The sequence below is a fragment of the Cervus elaphus genome, chromosome 19 (assembly GCF_910594005.1).
Source record: "Cervus elaphus chromosome 19, mCerEla1.1, whole genome shotgun sequence".
In the NCBI taxonomy this organism is placed as follows: domain Eukaryota; kingdom Metazoa; phylum Chordata; class Mammalia; order Artiodactyla; family Cervidae; genus Cervus; species Cervus elaphus.
The window spans coordinates 37,167,716-37,189,516 of NC_057833.1; the positions used below are offsets into that span (position 1 = coordinate 37,167,716).

The 21,801-nt window shown below is 48.2% G+C and overlaps 1 protein-coding gene and 1 long non-coding RNA gene across 8 annotated transcripts in view; one reads left to right on the forward strand and one right to left on the reverse strand.

Moving 5' to 3' along the window:
* The window catches only part of VPS8 (VPS8 subunit of CORVET complex), a 287,556-nt gene extending 270,729 nt beyond the window's left edge, over positions 1-16,827 (forward strand). For all 5 annotated transcript variants that reach the window (XM_043874824.1, XM_043874826.1, XM_043874823.1 and 2 more), the window contains 2 exons: positions 13,285-13,365; positions 16,181-16,827. In XM_043874824.1, coding sequence (XP_043730759.1) covers positions 13,285-13,365; positions 16,181-16,330 — 231 coding nt within the window. In that variant the 3' untranslated portion in view covers positions 16,331-16,827. The remainder of the gene's footprint in view (positions 1-13,284; positions 13,366-16,180) is intronic.
* On the reverse strand, positions 10,136-21,427 carry LOC122675759. Of its 3 annotated transcripts, XR_006335337.1 has the most exons (4): positions 18,460-21,427; positions 14,007-15,715; positions 13,872-13,917; positions 10,136-12,091 (listed from the first exon to the last, which is right to left on the reverse strand). It is a non-coding gene; the product is annotated as an uncharacterized LOC122675759 (long non-coding RNA). The 3 variants fall into 3 exon arrangements; XR_006335339.1 differs by having other exon boundaries at positions 10,136-15,715; positions 18,460-18,529; positions 19,469-21,427; XR_006335338.1 differs by having other exon boundaries at positions 10,136-15,715; positions 18,460-18,603; positions 19,469-21,427.
* Positions 21,428-21,801: the final 374 nt, after the last annotated feature.

Genomic DNA, 21,801 nt, shown 5'->3' on the forward strand with positions numbered 1-21,801 from the left:
GCCGGCTCTGCCTTTTGTCCCAAATTTGGAAATAACTGATTTTATATATATATATATATATATATATATATATATATGGCTGATTTTGTACCCACTAATGTTGGCAGAGCTACTCTGGTTCAGCAATATTGCTTTATAATGGCAAGATTTGGAACTCTCCGGTTTGCTGCTTTTTTCCCTCAGTTACAATAGCTTAATATAGTACCTTTATCTTAACTTTCTTCTTCTCACTTCACTTCCTACCCTCCATCTCCCAACAACCAACAGCTAAAAAGAGAAATGGTCCACAATCTCTTTCTTTCTTGGCAGACAGCAAATTGGTGTCTAAAAGAAATAGGTACAACCACAGTGCACGTGTTCTTTTTCCTTAGGTTTGTAATTACATTGTTAACTTGAATTGGCTTTGGCTATATAATGTTAGGGTTAAACTTGCTTTTCCAGTTGACTCTTTACTCCTCTTGTTATCAGGTAATCATTTTATCCAGTTAAAATGGGCAGGAATACTGGAATTTATAATGTGTCAGCAATCAGGACTCTGATAGGAAATCATTAAGGACCCTGCCTTCGGAAGAGGGCTTTGTCCTAATTGCTACCCCACAGCAGCATCCATCAAGATAATCGTTTGACTTTCCTCTTAAGTAGACAGTAATCAGTTAGATAATCAAAGGGTAGGAAGCCTTAATTACATATATGAATTCCCTGTTTTGATTTTTTAATAAGACAAAGGGGGATTTCTGACTTAACAGAAAATGCCACCCCACTCAGGAGCTTTTCTTTGTAACTCTGCTTCCCATAAGAATAAGTCTTTGTGGATTCTTTTAGATTTTCTTTTCCTGACAGAAAGAAAAAGCAAGAATGGAGGGACCATAATATACCATGTAGCAAGAATGAAAGTTTGCATAGGACAGTGCCCCCAGAAAGGAAGGAGGTTGGGGGTCCCAGCCTAGTTGTCATCCACTGCATTTCCTGGTACTTTCATTTTTCGTTTCTAGTTACCAGTGGTCCTGGTCTGTGTCCTGACATCTCCATATAATGCCAACTCTAGATAATGCCTCCATGACATGGGGGTGGCAACACCCAGCAATTATTTTTTAATGGGCTTGGGAGTCTGAGCTTCCCATTACACTAAGATGGCTCTATAATAATGATAATCCCTGTTAGGGATCCTCAGCCCCCCAGGATCCTCAGCCCGCAGGGATCCTCAGCCCCCCGGGATCCTCAGCCCGCAGGGATCCTCAGCCCCCCGGGATCCTCAGCCCCCCGGGATCCTCAGCCCCCCGGGATCCTCAGCCCGCAGGGATCCTCAGCCCCCGGGATCCTCAGCCCCCCGGGATCCTCAGCCTACAGGGATCCTCAGCCCCCCAGGATCCTCAGCCCGCAGGGATCCTCAGCCCCCAGGGATCCTCAGTCCCCCGGTTCACCCCCAGCTCAGGCTCTCCTCTGAAAGTCGCTGACACCTTCACACTCAGAGCACCTCGTGTTATTACTAACGTGGAGAGTGGCCTTAGGATTAGACCTGTTGTCAGGGGCTCCCCTTACAAGTTGTATTTTAACATGTCTGAACCTCCTCCCATGTAAATCAGACACTCAACTCTACCTGTTGGGTTAATATACGCATCAGACACAAAAGTAGTAGAATAAGGCCAGAGACTGAAATAGATGACAGGAAATGTTTCTTCCTTCTCCTCCCCTTCTTCCCTGCCGTCCACTCCCCTCATGTGAGGAAGGTTATGCAGGTTTCTATTTTGTAGATAGCTGACCTCAATGGTATCAACACGATGGATTAGTGTCAGCCACGCTCAGAGTTTTTTCTGTGCTGGCAGAACACACTCATGACCTGATGTGTGCATAAAACTGCCTTCTCACCACGCGTGAGGTGTCTCCCTGCAGGACCCCAGCGCGTTCCTCAGCACTGCTGGTTCTCACAGGACCTCTGCAGCCCAGCCCTCCGCGGTGCACTGCAGGCGTGACACCAACAGCTGCAGAGGGTGTTCGTCTGCCCTGCTGTCTCCTGGGCTTTTTGCTGAGACCTTAGAGGCCTGATAGGATGTTGTTTTAACTAGAAAACAGAACAGTGAAGGATCTCCTGAAGAAGGTGAGGCCATCAGTGTTTCAAGAGCACGGCTCAGGTACTGGCCCCTCTGGTCCTAGTGCGCTGCTTTTTTTTAATGTTCATTGGAGTACAGTTGATTCACAGCGTTGTGTTAGTTTCAGGTGTACACAGAGTGACTCGTTAGGCACACATCCACTTTTTTTTTTTTTAAGATTCTTTTCCCATATAGGCTATTACAGAGTGCTGAGTAGAGGTCCTGGTGCTATACGGCAGATTTTTATTAGGCATCTATTTTATGTATGGTAGTGTTTATGTGTCAACCCCAGTCTCCCAGTTTATCCCTCCCTCCTTTGTCCCCGCGTAACCATATGTCTGTTATCTACATTCGTAACTATTTCTGTTTTGTAAATAAGTTCATTTGTTCCCATTTTTTAGATTGCACATATAAGCGATATCATATGATATTTGTCTTTCTGTGTCTGACTTATTTCACTGAGTATGACAATCTCTAGATCCATCCATATTGCTGCCAATGTCATTGTTTTTTAATGGCTGAATAATATTCCATTGTATGTACATATACACTTTTTTATTAATTTTTATTGGAGTATAGTTGCTTTATAATGTGCTACACAGCAGAGTGAATCAGCTATACATATACATATGTCTCCTCTCTTTTAAATTTCCTTCCCATCTGGGTTACCACAGAGCATTGAGTAGAGCTCCCTGTGCCGTAACAGTCAGTTCTCATTAGTTATAGTATCAGCAGTGTATATGCATCAATCCCAGTCTCCTAATGCATCCCACCTTCCTCTCTCCCTTGGTATTTATACATTTGTTCTCTACCTCTGTGTCTGTTTCTGTTTTGCAAATAAGATAATCTGTACCATTTTCCTAGATTCCACATATATATGTCAGTGTTACAGTATTTGTTTCCCTCTTTATGACTTACTTCAGTCTGTATGACAGTCTCTAGGACCATCCACATCTCTACAAATGATTCAGTTTCGTTCCTTTTTATGGCTGAGTAATATTCTTTTTAAAAATTTATTTATTTTAATTGGAGGCTAATTACTTTACAATATTGTTGAATAATATCCTTTATCCATTCCTCTGTTGATGGAAATTTAGCTTGCTTTCATGTCCTGGCTATTGTAAGTGGTGCTGCTGCCATTAACATTGGGGTGCATGTATCTTCAGATTATGGTTTTCTCCAAATACATTCCAAGGAGTGGGATTGCTGGGTCATATGGTAGTTCTGTTTTTAGTGTTTTAAGGACCCTCCATACTGTTGTCCATAATGACTGTATCAATTTACATACCCACCAGTGCTGTAGGAGAGTTCTCTTTTCTCCACACCCTCTCCAGCATTTATTGTTTTGTAGATTTTTTGATGATGCCCATTCTGACCAGTGTGAGATGATACCTCATCATAGTTTTGATTGGCATTTCTGTAATAATTAGTGATGTTGAGCATCTCTTCAAGTGGTTTTTGCCCATCTGTATGTCTTCTTTGGAGAAATGTCTGTTTAGATCTTTTGCCTGCCCAGGTAGCTTAGCTGGTAGAGCATCAGAGAGCCCAGGGTTCAAGTCCCAGTCCAGGTGCCAAAGATAAATAAATAGATCTTTTACCCGTGTTTTGATTGGGTTATTTGTTTGATATTGAGCTACATGAGCTATTTGTACCTAGTGTGGGTAAAACCTTCTGGGTCCCTTGGAAGTGACTGTCAGGCTTTTTCCAGGCCAATACCAAGAGCATGGCAAGTGGAGGAGACCCCTGGGCCTGGATTGCCCAGTTCAGGATCCGGTCTGTGCCACCAACCACTGTGACCTTGGGCACCTCCTGCACCCAGGACCTTAGTTCCTTCAAATGTAAGATGAGGGTGACGAAAGAACCAACCTCCTGGGGTGTCTGATGATTAGATGAGGTGAGATAATACAAGTTCAGGGCTCAGAGCACGCTGGCACACAGTAATCACGTGCTCCGTAACTGTTAGCTGCTGCAGTGGTGGTTACTCCTTTTTCACATCATAGAAAACTTAAACCAGCATTTTCTTCCTCTGCCGTGAAAAGTCACTGTACTGTTTCTTTTCAGTTGTGGTCTTGTAGATCGTGGGGTATTTTAATGGATATTTTTCAGTCAGTCTTTCATGATTTCCATGCCCAGCCTCACACACTTTCTTCCCTCACAACTGGTTCTAAGAGAAGTCTCCTTAGGAGGTGTTCTGCCAGGTGTTTCCCTCCTGTCTCCAGTCAGCTTAGCAATGTGCCAGCTTAATTTTTTATTTCTTCACCTAATTCATTATTAATTGTGAGCTCATTGAGAGTTTTGCGGCATTGGGAAATGAAGGTGAGAGGCCAGGTTCTGTGTGAAAACAAACTGCCTTGTGGGTGGGAATTTTAGGAAAGGTGTTTTCTGTTTGCAGGTGGAGCAGGAAGTATGGCTTCACTCCTATCTCTGAAGTCAGTTTCACTTTAGGCAAAAGGGTTAAATATTAAGGACCTCTAGTTTGAAACAGCTTGTGTGTGTGTGTGTGTGTGCTAAGTCACTTTAGTCATGTCTGAATCTTTGCGACCCTATGGACTGTATCCCCCCAGGCTCCTCTGTCCATGGGTTTCTCCAGGCAAGAACACTGGAGTGGACTGACATGCCTCCTGCAGGGGACCTTCCGGACCCAGGGATCAAACCCCTGCATCCCTTATGTCTCCTTCATTGGCAAGTGGATTCTTTACCAGTAGCGCCATCTGAGAAGCCCCCCTTGAAACAGCTTAGGTGGTAGCAAAAGTCTTAACTGTGTAAGAAATAAAGACTTGATAGCGAGGCCAAGACAGGAGAAAGTGGGAAATATGACTCTCATTCCGTCCGCTCTGCTCCAACTCTGCCCCCATCCCCACCAGCAAATTACAGAACCGCCAGCAGAAGGCTCCTGGAGTGCAGAGGAGACAATCATATCACAAAATTAGACCAAGAACCAACATCTCTCTACATTCTAGGCTCAGCCTTCTCATGTGGGAAGACAATTAAGAATGGGGATGCTGGGATTTTGATTTCAGGGCCTTGTTTACTGTGAAGAATAAGACATGAACAGGCAGAGCTCAATCTCCTGTGAGTATCTCTGTCTGCGTGTCGGACAGGCTGCATATCCAGAATGCCCGGTGTTATCATCCATATTCCTAGGAACTCAGCCTTTGGGGTGGCAGCAATCAGAGTTGTTTCCTGTATCAAGCTTGATGTGCTTACAAGGCCTGTGAATCCCGGAAGCCCTGGTTTGTTTTCTTCCTTGCAGCAGATGTAATTACAGCGCTCACTTCCACCCATCTGGGAGGCACTGAGCTTTGAAATGGGCTAGCACACTCTCTCTGCCCTGCATCCCTCTCCCTGGGGCTCTCCCAGATCATCAGGGCCTTGTTTTCCACCGGATTTACTTTAATGCAGAGTGTTACAAGGGCATGTCCGGGGCTGTCATTGCTTCTTCCTCCTTATGTTCAGCTAGTTTAATTTTCAGCTCTTGTCACTGGACTTCATTACATGGGAGGAAAGAAATTTGCTCTAGCAGATAGTATCTTTCTCTCCCAATTGGAGAATCACTCCTGATCAGTTCTGTACCTGCTGGGTTAGACGGTCAAGGTGTGGTGCTTTATGTTTAAGGATAAAGCCCCGTGAAGCACAAACTGAGATTGTGCTCAGATTTGGCGCTCCCATGTTTCTTTGGAGCATGGCATTAATTTAGCAAATCAGTTTCTCTGTACAGCATTTTAGGCTGAATCTACTGTTTCTCTTCAGCCCTATCATGGGTCTTTGTGACAGCGCCCCTAGTTGGTTGCCCAAGTTGCTTCTAATGCTGCAGTAAGATCCCTGATTAGCTTCAGTAAACACCACTACCTTCAGCCTTTGTGCCCCAAACGCCTGTAGTCTCCCAGCACCCAGGTAGCAGTGTGGCCCTGGTAGCACTGCCCTTTGACAGATCAGAACACAGACCCAGCAGCGCGGTGGGACCTGCTCAGGTTATACAGGGACCTGTGGCCAGATTAGCGCTCAAGTTCCCAGCTTCTCAGTCCAGTGCTGTGCCTTCCAGACGCTTCCCCCAGGCACAGACATAACACAGGCACAGCAGTCACGGCCATTTACTGACCATCAAAAAGGTGCCGGACCCACGTCAGTGTGATCCTCACAATTCTGGAGAGTAGTGTTTTGCAGCTAAAGAAGCTGAAAGAAGCTAAATAACTCAGCCAGAACTGCTCACTAGTCATCACGGAATCCAGGTGGAGCCAGGACTGTGTGAAGTCACACCCTGCATTCCCCGTCGTGCTTTGCAGGTTCCAGGTGGTTTAGAAACGCCTCAGTGACTGCATAAGAAGTAGAAAATCTGCTCACCCTTCCCACACCTCCATTGGTTTGATCAGAGGATAGTCATTTCATAGCTGTTCTGTGCCGGGCCAAGTGCTGGGCACCATGAGTGGGAGACAGCACCCTCTCCTTGGGGCGCTTCTTGCTCAAGGCTTCCCCCCACTGTCCCTTCTCTCTCTCCTGCAGCATCCACCATCCCTGTCATTGCCAGAGTGGCCAGTCTTGTCTGCACTGTGCTCTGACGTCTCTTTCTGTGTTCAGTGGCCACGTTAGGACTGGGTACACATGACCAGTATTGTGTGTAAATTGGGAGGCCCTCCTGTGCCTCCAGCTAGTGAGGACTCGCAGAGTCCTAGGCGTCTACTGTGTACCCCTTACTCTTCTCAGCCACGTTATGTGGGGCAGCTGTTTCCTCTGTGCTCATAGAAACCCTAGCTCAGAGAGAACAGGTAACTTGCCAGCAACTGTGGTGCCAGTGATGGGGATGCTGGGGTGTCGGCACAGGCAGGCAGGCTCTAGAGCCCAGGCTTTTGTCTGCTAGCCGCTGCAGTGTCACGGGCAGGCTGTGGTCACATGCGATGGAGGGTCCAGCACAGGATATGCCAGAGCAACAACAGAAAGTGGCTTTTATCCACAAGTCCCACTGGTTTGGTAGATTTCTCTTCCTTCTTAAAAGGGTTGGTATTTTCTAACATTTGAGAAATAATCCTTCCCCTAAAGTGAATTAAATAAAATGAAATAGATATTTCACTGAGATACAGGCTAAACATGCCAGAAGTCACAAAGAATCTTTACAAAATCCAAGTTCTTAGAAATAGGAAGACAATGCCAGTGATTTCACAATGGTCCAAGGAGAGCAAGCTGCTGCCCGCTCTGATTCCTAAGATGGACAGCTCAGAGTAAAGAAGGATGTGGGATGTTCAGCAAATGTTTGTTGAACATTTGCTGGCTGCAGAGCACTGGGAATGAAGGATGAGTAAGAAGTAGTTCTGGTATTCAAGTTCATAGGCTAACAGGGAGACAGGTAGACAGACAGTTACAGGGAGCACAGTATACTTATGGACCAGCCACGTGGCTCCTTATTTATTGACAGAAGTGCTCAGAGAGAGGACCAGAGCTGAGCCTTCATGTCTCATGTGTGCAAGAGTGTAATCTGGACCCCAGAATGGTGTAATTTCAGGGACATTTTGACAATGTAGGTAGATAATGTGAGAGCGTTGTTTCAAACGAGGCTGCCCTGGTAAATATGGTGTATATGGTTATTATACCTCAGTAATCTCTCATGTTTTGCTTATCAACACTGGAGAAAATGAAATAATCTTACGGATTTCTCATGTCCCAGAATCTGTGAGATGTTAAGCTCCTCTTGATTGACTCATCTTTACACCCCAGGTGCTAATATAGCAGAGGTCCCAAAAATACCTGAACCAGAGAACTGGCTCCCCATTCATGAGGTGGTTAGAGGGGATGAGCCTGCACAGGGTGGGGCATAAACCAGCTGAAGAGGACTCTGTGGACGAGCCCCTCCCAGGGCCCTGTCCTGCCCCTCCTCCTTACCCCACCTCACTGCTGGATCCATCGACCCACGGAGAAGCAGACAGAAATCCTCACCTTCATGAGGTATTAGTCATTCCCTGAATGCTTCCTCTTTTTTTTAAAACTGTCTTGTTCCTGGCAAGATTTTAAGGCAGGTGAGCACCTGCTGGGTCCCAAGCCCATCTACAGAGAGCTCTGCTGTCTCCTCAGATGATCTGTTCTCAGACAGACTTCCACAGAGACAGCACAGCCTGGCCAGGAACAGGGCATCTCCATCCTGCAGCAGCTCTGCTTCCAAAGGGTTCCAGGGTGGCCCCAAGCTGTGGCTGTGGCGCCTTTGTTCATTATCTGGCTTGTTCAGGATGATGGCCTGTGCTATCAGAAAGGATCTGTCACCTTCAGTTATTTCATACCCATGGAACCACCACACTCTTCAGTTTCTGAAGGATGTCACTGGAAAATCCCTTCCCTAGGTATCTCCAAGGAGTGTGGGGCCTCGAGCAGAATATGATGACAAGCCCAGGACTCAGTGCCACCCTGCATTGGTATATCATGTTTGAAATTATGGTTCTGGGTATGTGCTTGTGTGCACACTTACCTATTTATTACTCCAGCTTTTCTCTCCAGGAGAGGGGGGACTAGGGTTTATAAGGAGAGGCTCTTGACATGACCCTTGATTGTGAATTTTTGATTCCTGCTGGGCAGGTCTCATAGCCTTTTTCTCCTCAATTTACACAATCGTGTTAACTTACATGGTAAAGTAGGTAGGTGTTGCTGCTGCTGCTAAGTCACTTCAGTTGTGTCCAACTCTTAGCGACCCCATGGACTGCAGCCTACCAGGCTCCTCCGTCCATGGGAAATTCCAGGCAAAAGTACTGGAGTGGGTTGCCATTGCCTTCTCTGAGGTAGGTGTAGGGCTTGCAATTAAATGTAGTAAACCATGTGGCAGAAACATTAAATTTTCTTACTATACCTAAGGGTTGCTAAGATGAAAGTGAACTCAATGAATGTTGAAAACATACCTAATTGGGACACCTTAGAAAAAGAGAAATGCTGGTTGTTTGGTTGATGTGGTATAGTTGAATGGGAAGAAGGCAAATGCCCATAAGCTGAGCGGGTCCTGTTTCCCTTACGGCGGGGTGAGGGCAGGAAGTCCAGCTGTGCTGAGGGTTCTGGGTGCAGGTTAGCGGTGCTAATCCAAGTGTTGCCTGGGGGCTCGGACTCCACCCCACACCTTCTAACCAGAATCTGCATTTTAATGAGATCTCTCTGTGGTTCTTACACACATTAATACTGAAGAAGAGCTAGATCAGAAAACATGAGTTGGACCAGCATTTGAGACTCCTACACTTGCTGCCTCAGTGAGCAAACTCCCAGAGGAGTTTATTATGTGCCTGGAATAGACTCATCAACTATGTAGTGCTTCCTGGGGGCAAAGGCATGATGCTATTTTTAACAGTACCATTTTCTACTTTAAAAAATAATTTTATGGGAGTACAATTTACAATGTTGTGTTACTTTCAGGTGTAGAGCAAAATGATCCAGTTATACATTCCATATATTCATTCTTCTTCACATTCTTTTCCATACAGGTTATTATGGAATATTGAGTAGAGTTCCCTGTGCTATCTACAGTAGGTCTTTCTTCTTATTGTTGTTCAGTAACTAAGTCGTGTCCAACTCTTTGCAACTCCATGGACAGTAGGGGTCCTTGTTGGTTATCTATTTTATATATAGTACTGTGGATATGTTAATCTGAAAGTCCTAATTTATCCCTCCCTTCCACATTTCCCCTTTGGTGACCATAAGTTTGTTTTTTGAAATGGTAGTCTATTTCTGTTTTGTAAGTTCACTTGTATCATTTTTTAAATTAGATTCCATATATAAGTGATATATTTACCTTTCTCTGACTTCACTAACTATGAAAATCTCTAGGTCCATCCATGTTGCTGCAAATGGTATATTTTGTTCTTTTTTAATAGCTGAATAATATTCCACTGTTACATGTACTTACATCTTTATCCATTCTTCTGTTGATGAACATTTAGACATTCTATGTCTTAGCTAGAATGCTGCAATGAACACTGAGGTGCATGTATCTTTTTGAATTACGGTTTTCTCCAGATATATGCCCTTGGGTGGGATTGCTGGATCATATGGTAGTTCTGTTATTATTTTTTTAAGGAATAATTCAGGGCCTTTTGTGTTTCCATACAGATTAAAAAATTTTTGTTCTAGTTCTGTATAAAATGCCATTAGTAATTTGATAGGGATTGCATTGAATCTGCAGATTGCCTTGGGTAGTATACTCATTTTGAGTGTTGATTGTTCCAATCCAAGTACATGGTATATCTTTCTGTTTGTGTTATCTTTCAGTACTTTTATCAGCGTCTTAGAGTTTTCAGAGTAGAGGTTATTTGCCTCCTCAGGTAGGTTTATGCTTGGATATTTTTTTTTTTTTTTTGATGTGATGGCCAATGGGATTGTTTCCTTAATTTCTCTTTCATTGTTAGTGTATAGGAATGCAAGAGATTTCTGTGTATTAATTTTGTATCCTGCAACCTTATCAGATTCATTGATGAGCCTAGTGGTTTTCTGGCAGCGACCTTAGGGTTTTCTATGTATAGCATCACATCACCTGCAAACAATGAGGGCTCCACTCCGTTTCCAGTGTGGAGTCCTTTTCTTTTTCTTCTCTGAGTGCCATGGCCAGGACTTTCAAAACTATGTTGAATAAAAGTAGTGAGAGTGGACATCCTTGTCTCGTCCCTAACCTTAGAGGAGACGCTTTCGGCTCGTCACTGTCGCGAGTGATCTGTGAGTGTGCCACGTGCCTTCTCTGCTTCTGAGCTCACGTGACCTTCGCTTTCACAAAATGATTGGGCTTCCAAAGTACATCCAATGATGAAACAAATGCAGAAACCTAGGTTTTGCCTCTGGAAAATAATGTAAAACCTAATCTGGTTGCCACTACGTCCTGTACAGCGGCTAGTCTTACGTAGCTGACCACTTAGCTTTGCATTCTCTTGTGACAAAAGCAAAACAGAAAACACAATTGGCAGAAAGTCTATACAACTAGTAATTGTGTCCAATACAGTTTTCTCAGCACGGGGTTTGATGGGCATTTCTTCAGTGGCTCATCATCTACATTTTCATAAGAAGCACAGCAGTGTATTTCATGAGATCTTTTTCTTGCTCTCGTCACTTTCTCAATTTCCAGCTTGGCTTTTACAACCTTTTTTTAATCAACCACTTTAACACCCCAACCCAGCACCACCTTACCTAGTCCATTCCTGACTTTGTTCCACTTAGACCGTCCTCTAAACTTTACCATGGAGTAACCACGGAATCAGCAAAAGTAAGGTCAGGGTGGTTTGGTCCCTTGTCATATGGACTATGGTGATGGCAGGCCCCACTGCTGAGGTGCTGAGTGGCCAATGAGAGGCAGATGACATCCATAACCAGTCCTGCTCCCCAGTTCATGCCAGCAGTACTGGAGGGATGTGGAAAATCGGGGCAGGACCATGTTTTCCATTGTTAAGTCTCTCAAAAGTATTTATGTGTTTTTCTCTTCCTGCTTGTTTGAGCTTGGTTTGCAGTATTTTTCAAACCTTCAGATCATCTTTAGCTTGGAACACCCCTGTGCATCTTACTTAGTATAAACTGAAGTGTGATACTACACACAATTTCTCTCCAAGATACAGGATCGTTTTTCTACCAAATTAAATTGAGAAGTGTTTCTTAAAGTGTCAAGGCAAGTTGGAACATTCTCAGAGTACAGAGTAATCTCTCCATGTGTCTGGAGACCCAGAGGTGTGAGTCTAGAATGAAAAGTGGGGCCCCTGTGGGCTATCCTCCTCTCTTTCTGGCTGCCTGGCTTGGGATTCCCATGGGCCAACCTCTGCCACCCCCATGTCACTGAGAGCATCAGGAAGAGTTAAGGCACCTGGGGCCTGGGCTGGTCTCCAGGACAGCACAGCGGGATCCCACAAGCCCGGGTGCTGTGAGCGTCCTTACTGTCAGCTGCTCTCCCGATCTTGAAACACATCCTTTCACAGAAGATGAAGCTGTGAAGCTCTTTCACACTCACGAGCGTGGTTTATTCAGGGGTGCCGCTTATTTCCATTCTGTCTTAGTGCTTAGGGTTCTTCCCCCTAAGGGTGGGAAAATTTTGAAGAAAAGAAGCAAAGTCATTCCTAGAACACAAGTTTATATAACCTCTTAACACTGTAATGCTTTTGAAAGTTCAAATCCTTAGGGGTTGGGAAGGGATAGACATGGCAGCACCTTCCTCCTAGAGTCGTTATGAGGGTTCAGCGAGCTCATTCAAAGAGCAAACAGGAAATGCTCAGCACATGCTAACAGTTCCGAGTGGTGTTACTTGTTCTCTGCCTCCCCTGTTCCTGCCTCAACAGGTCTTCAGACCCCCATCTGCAGCCCTTCAGTCCCAGAGCCCTCGCTCAGCTCTCAGGGATGGGCGCTCATGTCGACACCTTCCTTGTTGAAACACACCATCATTTAACTGAGGATGCTCTGAATTGTAGTAATAAAAACCAGCATATACTGAGCCCTTATAGGGGAGACCAAGCAGATAAAAGACATTTTATATAAGGATTTCATCTAATTTTAATATTCAGTAAGCCCATAAGGAAGCATTTTCCTCTCTCACAAGTCAGAGAAGGGACTTGCCTAAGGGTCACCCAGCAGGTTAGTTTAGAACTTGTATTTCAGGTCACCTCTGACTCCAAAGCCTACACAGCGGCCTCTGCCAGGATCCCATTTCTTCCTCCAGCTGTGAGCTGGGTTGGATCCACAGAGAGCAGGACCACGGTGTTGGCACAGTAACCAGTGGGACAAGGTGAAACTGCTGGAGAAGCAAGTTAGACTTCTCCCTCTCCCAAAAGCAGACTAAAATCTCAGTCCCTTGGGTAGCTACCAGCTTTACAATAAGGCAAGGAAATGACATAATTTTTCATTTGTAACATATCCCCGCCACCAGCACAAAGAAGGGGCATCTTTACTGGCTGTATTCAGTGCTGGATATGGGGGTGCAAGGTTGGGTGGAGCTAAATTCTCCATAGTAAAGGCAAAGAGGAACCAAGACACCCCAAAGGAAGCTCCTAAGTATGGAAACACTGAGGCTACAGGGAGAAGCCTTAGGGAGGTTGTCAGCTAGAGCTGGCACTAAGGGCCTGAGGGGGTTGCAGCCACTTGTAATAAATATTCAGTAAAGTAGCTCATTGATTCCTGGTAGTGTGGGTTTTCTTCTGCATGAAGGAAGCACTGCATCATGTTCCATGGAGGCTGCCCTTGGATGTTATTAATCCTACTGTTTCTGATTTCTCAGGCAACCTCAGAACCTGTTCTGGATCCACAGCAAATCCAAGCATTTGATCAGCTCTGCCATCTCTACCGAGGAAGTTCCAGGGTAATGTTCATGTGGTTATCTAAATTTTCATTTCCCTGTTTATAATTACTCTTTGGTAACGCAGTGTCCCAGGTCCTCAATCCAGCCTCCTCCTCAGGCTGTAAGGTGCCCTGGCATCCCTGTCATGGTGTGTGGAGCCCTGAGAACTTGGCAAAGGATGCAGAAGAAGTGGAAAGATCTCTGTCTCTTACTTACCCTGGGCTGAGGACACAGGAGGGCTTCTGTGTTTGTACTGCCTCCAGAGAAAGCAGGCATAAGCCCAGTCCCTCACCTGGGAGCCTTTGTTTTTACTGATGACTGTCATGTCTGCCCTAAGCCCCAGACTCTGTTGTACATTTGCGTTGGTTGAATTTGTTTTGGCCATGAAAGATAAATGCCAAATTGTAGTGGCTTAACCAAGATAGAATTGCAAATGCAGGGACCCCAGGGCACATTCCATTAATCTCTCTCTGTAGATTTCTTCTACTTTGTGGGTCTATCATCTCTAATATATGGATTATACTCACATGGTTCAACATGGTTGCCCCAGCTCCAACCATCATATCTGCATTCCTGTTAGCAAGGTGGAAGAAAAGGAAGAAGTTCATAAGCCCTCTATTTAAGGATAGTTCCTAGAAACTGTATACACCACTTCCACTTACCTTCTTTGTCCAGTACTTAGACACGTGACCTAACTGCAGTGGAGACTAGGGAAACTGGTCTTGATTCCAAAAGCCCTAAAACTATTGAATCCTGTAACTGTAAAAGAAGAATACATGTTTAGAGGGCTACTGGCAGTCAAGCCACAACACTCTGTCTCTGTGTGGCATTCGTCTGTCATCCAGTCACCGCCAGCACCCTGGGCTCATCCTTCCCAGCCCACCCGCTCCACAGGGCGATCTCCTGTCTGTTTCTCGCCTTTTCTCCCAGCTCACAGAGGTCACTGCAGGTCTTCTGTCCCTTCTCTAGGGGTTCTGCTGCTTGTAGGGCACCATCTCCAAGCCCCAAAGTCCTGTTACCCCCCTGGCTTATAACACGTTCCTGGCTCTCCAGCCCCTGCAGATGGAGTCAAACTCAGCCAGCTCCTCCTCGCCCCCAGTCACACGTAAATTCTAGTCAGGCCAGATTTCTTCCCCACGCTTTCCTTGAGTTTGCACAGACTGTCTCTGGGCTCTTGTTTTTGTGCTGTGCTCCCTCTTCCCATTCCCCACACACCTGCTAGGGTGGTGGCAGCCCAAAGGAAAAACAGTGTTCCATCTCTGAGAGCTGGTCTGGACAGAGGCTTTTCTTCCAGGAGGTCCACTGACCTGGCCTCACCTTGCCCCTTCCCAAGCCCGGCTCTGCCCTGGGAGTGGGGTTTCTGGGCCTTTGATTCTCAGGAAGTTCTGTTTCAAACTACTGAGCCACTATTTGGGACCCATCAATTTACAGAACACTTAAGGTACAGAAGTGGAAAACAAAAAATATTTTTGTGATTGATTCTTTCACTTCAGTGTGTGAATGTGAAAGAACTTCGTGTTTATGCAGTAGTCCTTGCAGAGAATGCCATAGGCTGGTGGCAGCCCAGAGGGTTACAGAAGATGGGAAGTGGCGTAGGTGGGGCTTGTGCAGAGCGCGGGACCCCCCTCTGTAACCTGCTCGACAGCAGTGGGAGTCCCTGCAGGGAGCCTGGTTTGGGACTCTGCCTTGGACCACAGCCTGCCTGAGCAGGGCCAGGTGCTGGAGTATTTTAGGTAAATCGGCACTGTGAACCAAGGCTCTTCAGATGTCTCCCCAGTTACCACAGCCACTGCAGTGAGTTTTCAACAGGACAGACACATGTAATTCTCCTGCCACTATCACCTAGGTGAGGAAAGAACCCTTATCAGAGGTCGGAGGGCAGTAAAAGACAAGACAACCTGGGGGAGGTGGGAAGAGAGCAGGTGACAGACGTCATCTCCAGGGGAGGCAGAACCGCAGGTAGCTCGGCAGCCGAGCAGGGACCGAGGGACTGGAGCTTGAATCCCAGGCTACCACTCACCCCTGGGGTGACCCAGTTACTTCACTTCTCAGGGCTCTGGGTTTTTTACCCAGAAGGTGGTTGTGGAGGATCAGACACACTTCATGTAAAAGACCTAGAGGCATGATCCAGTAGCCTAGTGGGCACTGGGGGTGGTTTCCTGGGGCTGTGGGAAGTCCTGGCACCGGGAGGCTTGCGCTGCTGTAGGAGACGGCTCGGTCCTCACAGCTGCTGTCTCTCCAGGTAAATTCCAGGTGTGGCACTCCACTCTCCTCTGACGTCAAGGGCATCTCGGGACTAGGTCATCAGGCTCTGTACCTAATCTTCCCGGCGGGCTAGATCCACAGTCTGCCTTCCCTGGCAGGTCTGAGCCTGTAACAGGGGGAGGGTGTCACTGGTGAACACCGGGGAGCAGGGAGGGCACTTAGAAGAGAAGGTGGCATCCTTGAGTGTCCCTGGAGGCCCTGAGTTTGAAGTGGCAGCTCGGGTGTCCATCGGGAGCTATCTGGATCATGAAGGCAAGACAGAGCTAGAGATCACCACTTACTCTGAGGAAAGCCACTAAGAAGAGAGCTGGGCAACAGGGTCACGTGCCCTCTGCAGAGGTACACAGCGTGAGAGAGGCTCAGACACTTTGCCATGTCAGAAAGCATCACAGTGTGACGTGCCTGTGAGACTGACCACGTCCAGCCTCCTCCTCGTTAAAGGAGAAAATTTAGGCCTTACCAGAGGACGTGAACATGTGCAGAGTCACCGTGGTGGTTAGCTAGATGCAGATGTGGGGTTCATGCCTGGTCTTACCTCCAGCCCCCACTGACTGTGTCCCCTCCTCTGCAGCTGGCCCTCCTCACAGAACTCTCCCAGAATCGCAGCAGCGAGAGCTGCAGGCCGTTTGGAGGCTCCCAGAGTGGCCCCGCCTTCAACAGCATCTTCCAGAAGGAGAACTTCCAGCTGCAGCTCATTCCTCCCCCAGTGACCGAGGACTGAAGTCTTTCCTGGGCCTGGAGCCCAGAGACAGGCCAGCAAGGGGAGGGGTCACCGAGGACTCCACGCCCCCAGGCGCAGAGACTCTGGCCCTCCTGATGTTGTTGCAGCCTGGGCACCAGACTGATTTTGTTTTGCTTATTAAGCAAATGAACACGATGTACCTCCATGCAGTTATTTAAGGATATGCGTTTTTGTCTGTTGGGACTCTTTCCCCCAAGAGTGGAGAAAAGGCAGAGCTCTACAGGCGGCAGCCCGGTCCATGGCCACCCCAGCCCCTCTTCTCCTGCTGGTGGTTAGCATGGGGTGCCGTTGCCTCTGCTGCCAGAGGGACAGTGGGCGCTGGGCTGCAGCATCAAGGAAACCTGCGCTGGAGGGAATGAAGGGCCTGTGGGGGCTGGGGCACCTCCCTTTCCTCATGTTTGTATTGAAACCCATTTGAGTGTAACATCTGACATCTGCCATTTGTAACAATAAATGCCTCCCGTTCATGCCCTGCAGGCCTACTGACTATCTCACTCTCCCTCTACCAAGTCACAAAGGACATTCAGAACCTTTGTGGCCACAATTCAGTTCTGTTAGCTCAAAGTCAAGGGCCCTGACTGGGGCAGCCCTGCCTTTATTCCATAAGCAGCTGCGTCACAGGCTCCATCCAGACCACCAGACACCCAGGCACTCCTCGGCCAGGGCCCGGTCTGCCAGAGCAGGATGTTCACATTTCTTGGCCCAAGAACTTTGTACATCATTGAGCCAACCACCTCAGGAGAGCACACCACACAGGCAGAGACTAGGCGTCCACCCCACAGACTCAGGGCCAGCCAGGCTCCCAGAGCCGGAGAGCACAGGCACCAGCAGGCAAGTGCTCCAGTCCAGCTCCAAGCCCGACGCTCACAGCTCCTACCACCCCGGTAACCCTCCACCCCTGCACTGCAGGTGCCAGGCATCATGCCGGGCCCTTTCTAATCCTCCAGAACCCCCAGGAAATCGATGTAGGAACTACATAGAACTGCTAACAGAAATCCTGCTTCTGCCACATTCTGGCTGTGATCCTGAGCAAGTCAGTTCACCTCTCTCAGCTTCAGTTTCTTTATAAAATAAAGACTAAATGAACCCATGCCTGAGGACACGAAGTGCAGCGCAGACCCGTGCCGCACTGCCCAGATGTGTGAGCTGCGCTCTTAGCATAGAACTCCTTCGAGGCAGCGGCACGGGGGGTGCGAGGAGGCCACACTGGGGGGCATGGAGCAGCAGTACAAGACCAACAATCAGACGCACAAGGGTCTCAATCCCATACTACGGACAAGAGAGCTGAGGCTTACACGTGGGGAAAATTTAACCAAGGCAACACACAAAAAGTGGCAGATCACAGATCTGAACTCAGAACTGATTCCAGAGCCAGTGATGTCACTCCACAAATTCCGTATCAGAGGGTTTCTTGATTTCTTGATGAGTCTAAGATCAAAGCCAAAGGAGCTCGACAATCTCAAAGCAAAACGCAGCACTTGTTGCCCTTCCTCAGTCTATACTCGAAGGAGCCAAGGCAGTTAGTTCACTGCACACCCGAGCAGTTAGTAAACTGCACACCAGGACCAGTAAACACCATCACGGCTCTCCTCCAGCCCTTCCCTGAAATATCAGCCCCAAGAGTTCCTTGTCATTCGAGTCACAAAACCACTGAACAAAGGCCAGCAGCTTTATACCCAGGTCATGCCTCCTGTCTCATCTGAGGGTAGATGAGAAACCAACCCCAGGGCTGGGCCCTGGGCCCTGCCGGCCTGAGCTGGGCTCAGTCCATCCCCTCTCCTGGCACTGAGCGCGTGTCCTAGTCTGCAGTGACGTCGGGCCCCACTTCAGAGCAGTTCCTCAGGGGAGACTTCTCTCGAGATACATTCAGGCTCAGTCGGCAGCCGTGGTCCTGCGGATGGGGCCAGGGAAGCTCACTGCAGGTCGGGCGGGCGGTGCTCCCAGGGGTGCGAAACAGCAGCCCTCAGCACGCGATCCAGCCCAGTCAGAGCCCCAGCTGCTCTTGCAGTCACGTGCCCGTCCCTGGGCTGTGACAGGTGGCCGGAGGAAGGATCTGGGGGAGGCAGGCTCCAGGCACCCATAAGCTACCGTTTGGGGAGGGCACGTACCTGGGCTGAGCCGGCTCCTCCCATCTGCCCCAGGGGAAGGCAGGGGGTCCTCTGAAAGGAAATCGGGGTCCTGAGAGAAGAAAGGAGGGGTTCTGATTGGCCAAAACGCAGCAGTGTCCGTAACAGCTCATTTCTTCTTTGCACCTGGTAAACAGTGAGTATCTGAAAGTTAGCCGCTCAGTCGTGTCTGAATCTTTGTGACCCCATGGACTGTAGCCCACAAGGCTCCTCTGTCCATGGAATTCTCCAGGAAAGAATACTGGAGTGGGTTGCCATTTCCTTCTCCAGAGTATTTGAAAGGACCATCTGAAAATGGTTACTCAGCTCCCAGGTTCAGCAGAGTGCCCCCTCCCTCCTGCCGTGGTGGCAGGGGTGGCAGATGGAGTCTCACCCAATTCCCCACGGGAGGCAGAATGGACTGATGGAGACAGCCCTGGGCTGCCGGTCAGGGGGTCCCTCACAGGCCTCTGAAAAGCAAAGATACATCTGCTCCCTCTGCAACAAAGGTCCAGATGATGTGTGGGAGATGCTTTGTAAAGGCAACATATTACCAACCACAGCCCACCATGCTGAGATGGGGAGGGAAGGTGTTTGTGGAAGAGGAAAGCCAACAGGAGCCTCATCAATGATGAATGCGTCAGTGAATAAATAATTCAGAGCTTTGGGGATCCTTTTAGAAGCAGTATGTTTCCACTCGGCTTTCCCCACTGAAAATGTTTTTCCAAAAGTGCATCTCCAGAATGAGGTGCCTGTGACGCCTGCCCAGCCGCAGGAAAGGCCTGGTGTGTTGTCCTCCGGGTAGTCCAGGGAGGACTCCATGACCTTGGGGAGTCTGTGGGTAGTCAGCCCCGCTGGGCCCCAAGGGGCGGCTCTGATTCATCAGAGGGTTCGTCCAGCGGCCCCTCCTCTCTGGGGCATTGGTGGCCATCATCCTGCCACCAGCCCCTCCACACACCAATACTTTCTGAAGCCTTTCCCACTTCCCCAGGGAAGTGGCAGTTTGACTCACCTTGTTTCCCCACTTGGGTGTTGTCCTATCTGCCTCCTATCTGCCTGAGGGCACACGACTGTGTCTGGTCCACTCCTGCCATCTTTCATAGTAACAGTGCTGAAAGCAGACTGGCTGCAGCGATCTTTTAAGTCTCTTTTTAAGGTAAACTTTTTATGGACAAATGTTCACAAACCACATGTACAAAGCTGGATTAATCCATGAAATACACACACCTGTATAACCAGCACCCAGATCAAGCAAACAGAAATGGCCAGCGCCCAGATGTCCCCTGAATTCTGTTCATCACCCCCCACCCCAAAGCTAGCCACCACCATGCAATATAAAACCATACTTTTGCCTGTTTTGAACTTCATATAAATAAAGTATATTTACTCTTTTGGAAGTGGCTTTTTTTTTTTTTAACTCCAATGAGTAAAAATGTCTGTGAGATTTATCCATGTTGTTTATTCTCATTGCAAAGGAGTGTTCCACTGTATGAATACACAATAACCTATCCATTCTATTGTTAATGGATGATTGGACTGTTTCCAGTACTGTCTTTCTTTGTGGTGGACGTATGTATGCATTTCTGTTGGGTCTAAACTTAAGAGTGATTTTTCAGGGTCAGAGGGCAGGTGTAATTAACAGATTTTTGAGTATATTCCTGCCTGTGTGAATAAACGAATGTCTCCAGCTTCAGGAACAAAGCCAGTAGCCCCTGTTCCTACCTGACGTCTGTTCCCTCAGAACTCTATGCCACATCCATCTCAAAGGTCAGAATTTGGTGCCGATAATCTTGGAGGGCCAGATCCCAGCCCCTAGGAACCTGGAGGACCTCATGGTTTGCCAGCCCAGCCTCTCTTCTGTACACGAATGAGTCGGTCCATCATTCTTCAATATTCCCCCAATCCACCTCCACCAGCAACAGTGACTTCCTGACTTCCAGTCAACTTCCTCCCTTTCTCCTCCCTGCCTCCTCCCCGCCGCCGACCTTGCTCCCTTTCTGAGGCCTCTGTCCTCTATCAGGCTGACTGGGGTCCACGTGCTGTCCTGTTTGATTCAGTAAACACTGCAGCACTAGGAATTCACTGCCTGCCTGTGACTCTTGAGCTAGGTGGGGTGAGGCTAAATCCCCTGGGGAAGAACTGACCTCTCCAGGACCCCCAGAGAATTCTAGTTGCACCCCCTGATCATGTGCTGATCTCCCGGCGACCTACAGAGATGCCCACTCAAGGCCCCATCCATGTTCACTGGGGCCTTTGCTCCTTGGCAAACTCCAGTCCTTCCCACATTCTGTGCAGCTCCTACATCAAGCTACAGTCACCACCCAATAGTCGATAAGATTCTCAGCAAAAGCAGGCTCTGAAGATCCCTATGAATCCCACGTGGCCTCAGGAAGCCCACCCTCTAGGCGTACCACAGAACCCCAGCCCTGGGTCCTTCCAGTGGTTCCAGACCTCACTGCATGGCCTCTGAGAGCACCACGTGGTTACACCTGTGGTTCTTCCAAGGTCTCCTGCCGGAACATGGTATACCTACATTTGCTTGATGAATTTTGGCATTAGTTCACACAGGCAGACTCTAAACACAGGGGCAGAAACCCTTAGTCTACTACACAGGGCTCTTCCTTGTTCACGGCTGGGTCATCAGAGTCAGGGGCCACGGTCCCCTGGGGTCGGCTGCCCCCCAGAGGCAAGCCTGAGGTAGGTGAGGGCTGGTGCTTACCACAGGAAGCAGCTGGAATCCAAGGCCCCACTTCAGTGAGGCTGGGAGCAAAAGGAGGTAGAAGCCACTAATACCTAAAGTGCTAAGTTAAAAAAAATTTTTTTTCTAGGTTTACCTTAACATGTACTCTTGGCTTGGCTTTGAAGTGAAGTGAAGTCACTCAGTCGAGTCCGGCTCTTTGTGACCCCATGGACTATAGCCTACCAGGCTACTCAGTCCGTGGGATTTTCCAGGCAAGAGTACTGGAGTGGGTTGCCATTTCCTTCTCCAGAGGATCTTCCCAACCCAGGGATCAAACCCGGGTCTCCCACAGTGTAGGCAGAGGCTTTACTGTCTGAGCTACCAGGGAAGTCTTGAAGCACTAAGATCTGAGGCCAATTCCAAAGGGGGTTCTTAGATCCAGGGTGGGCCACTCCCTAGCCCGAAGCAGTGTCTGGGTCTCTGCCAAATCCAGGTCAAGCCAGGCTGGGCAGAAAGCTAGAGCAGTAGACAAGGGTGCATGAGGTGATGCCCAGAGGCTGGGCTGTGGCTCCTGGATGCCCCTGCCTAGAGCCAGGGCTGGGGAGGGGTGGGGTAGGCTAGATGTAGGGAGGAGAGAGGTGGGTAAGGGAGAGCAGCAGGAGAGG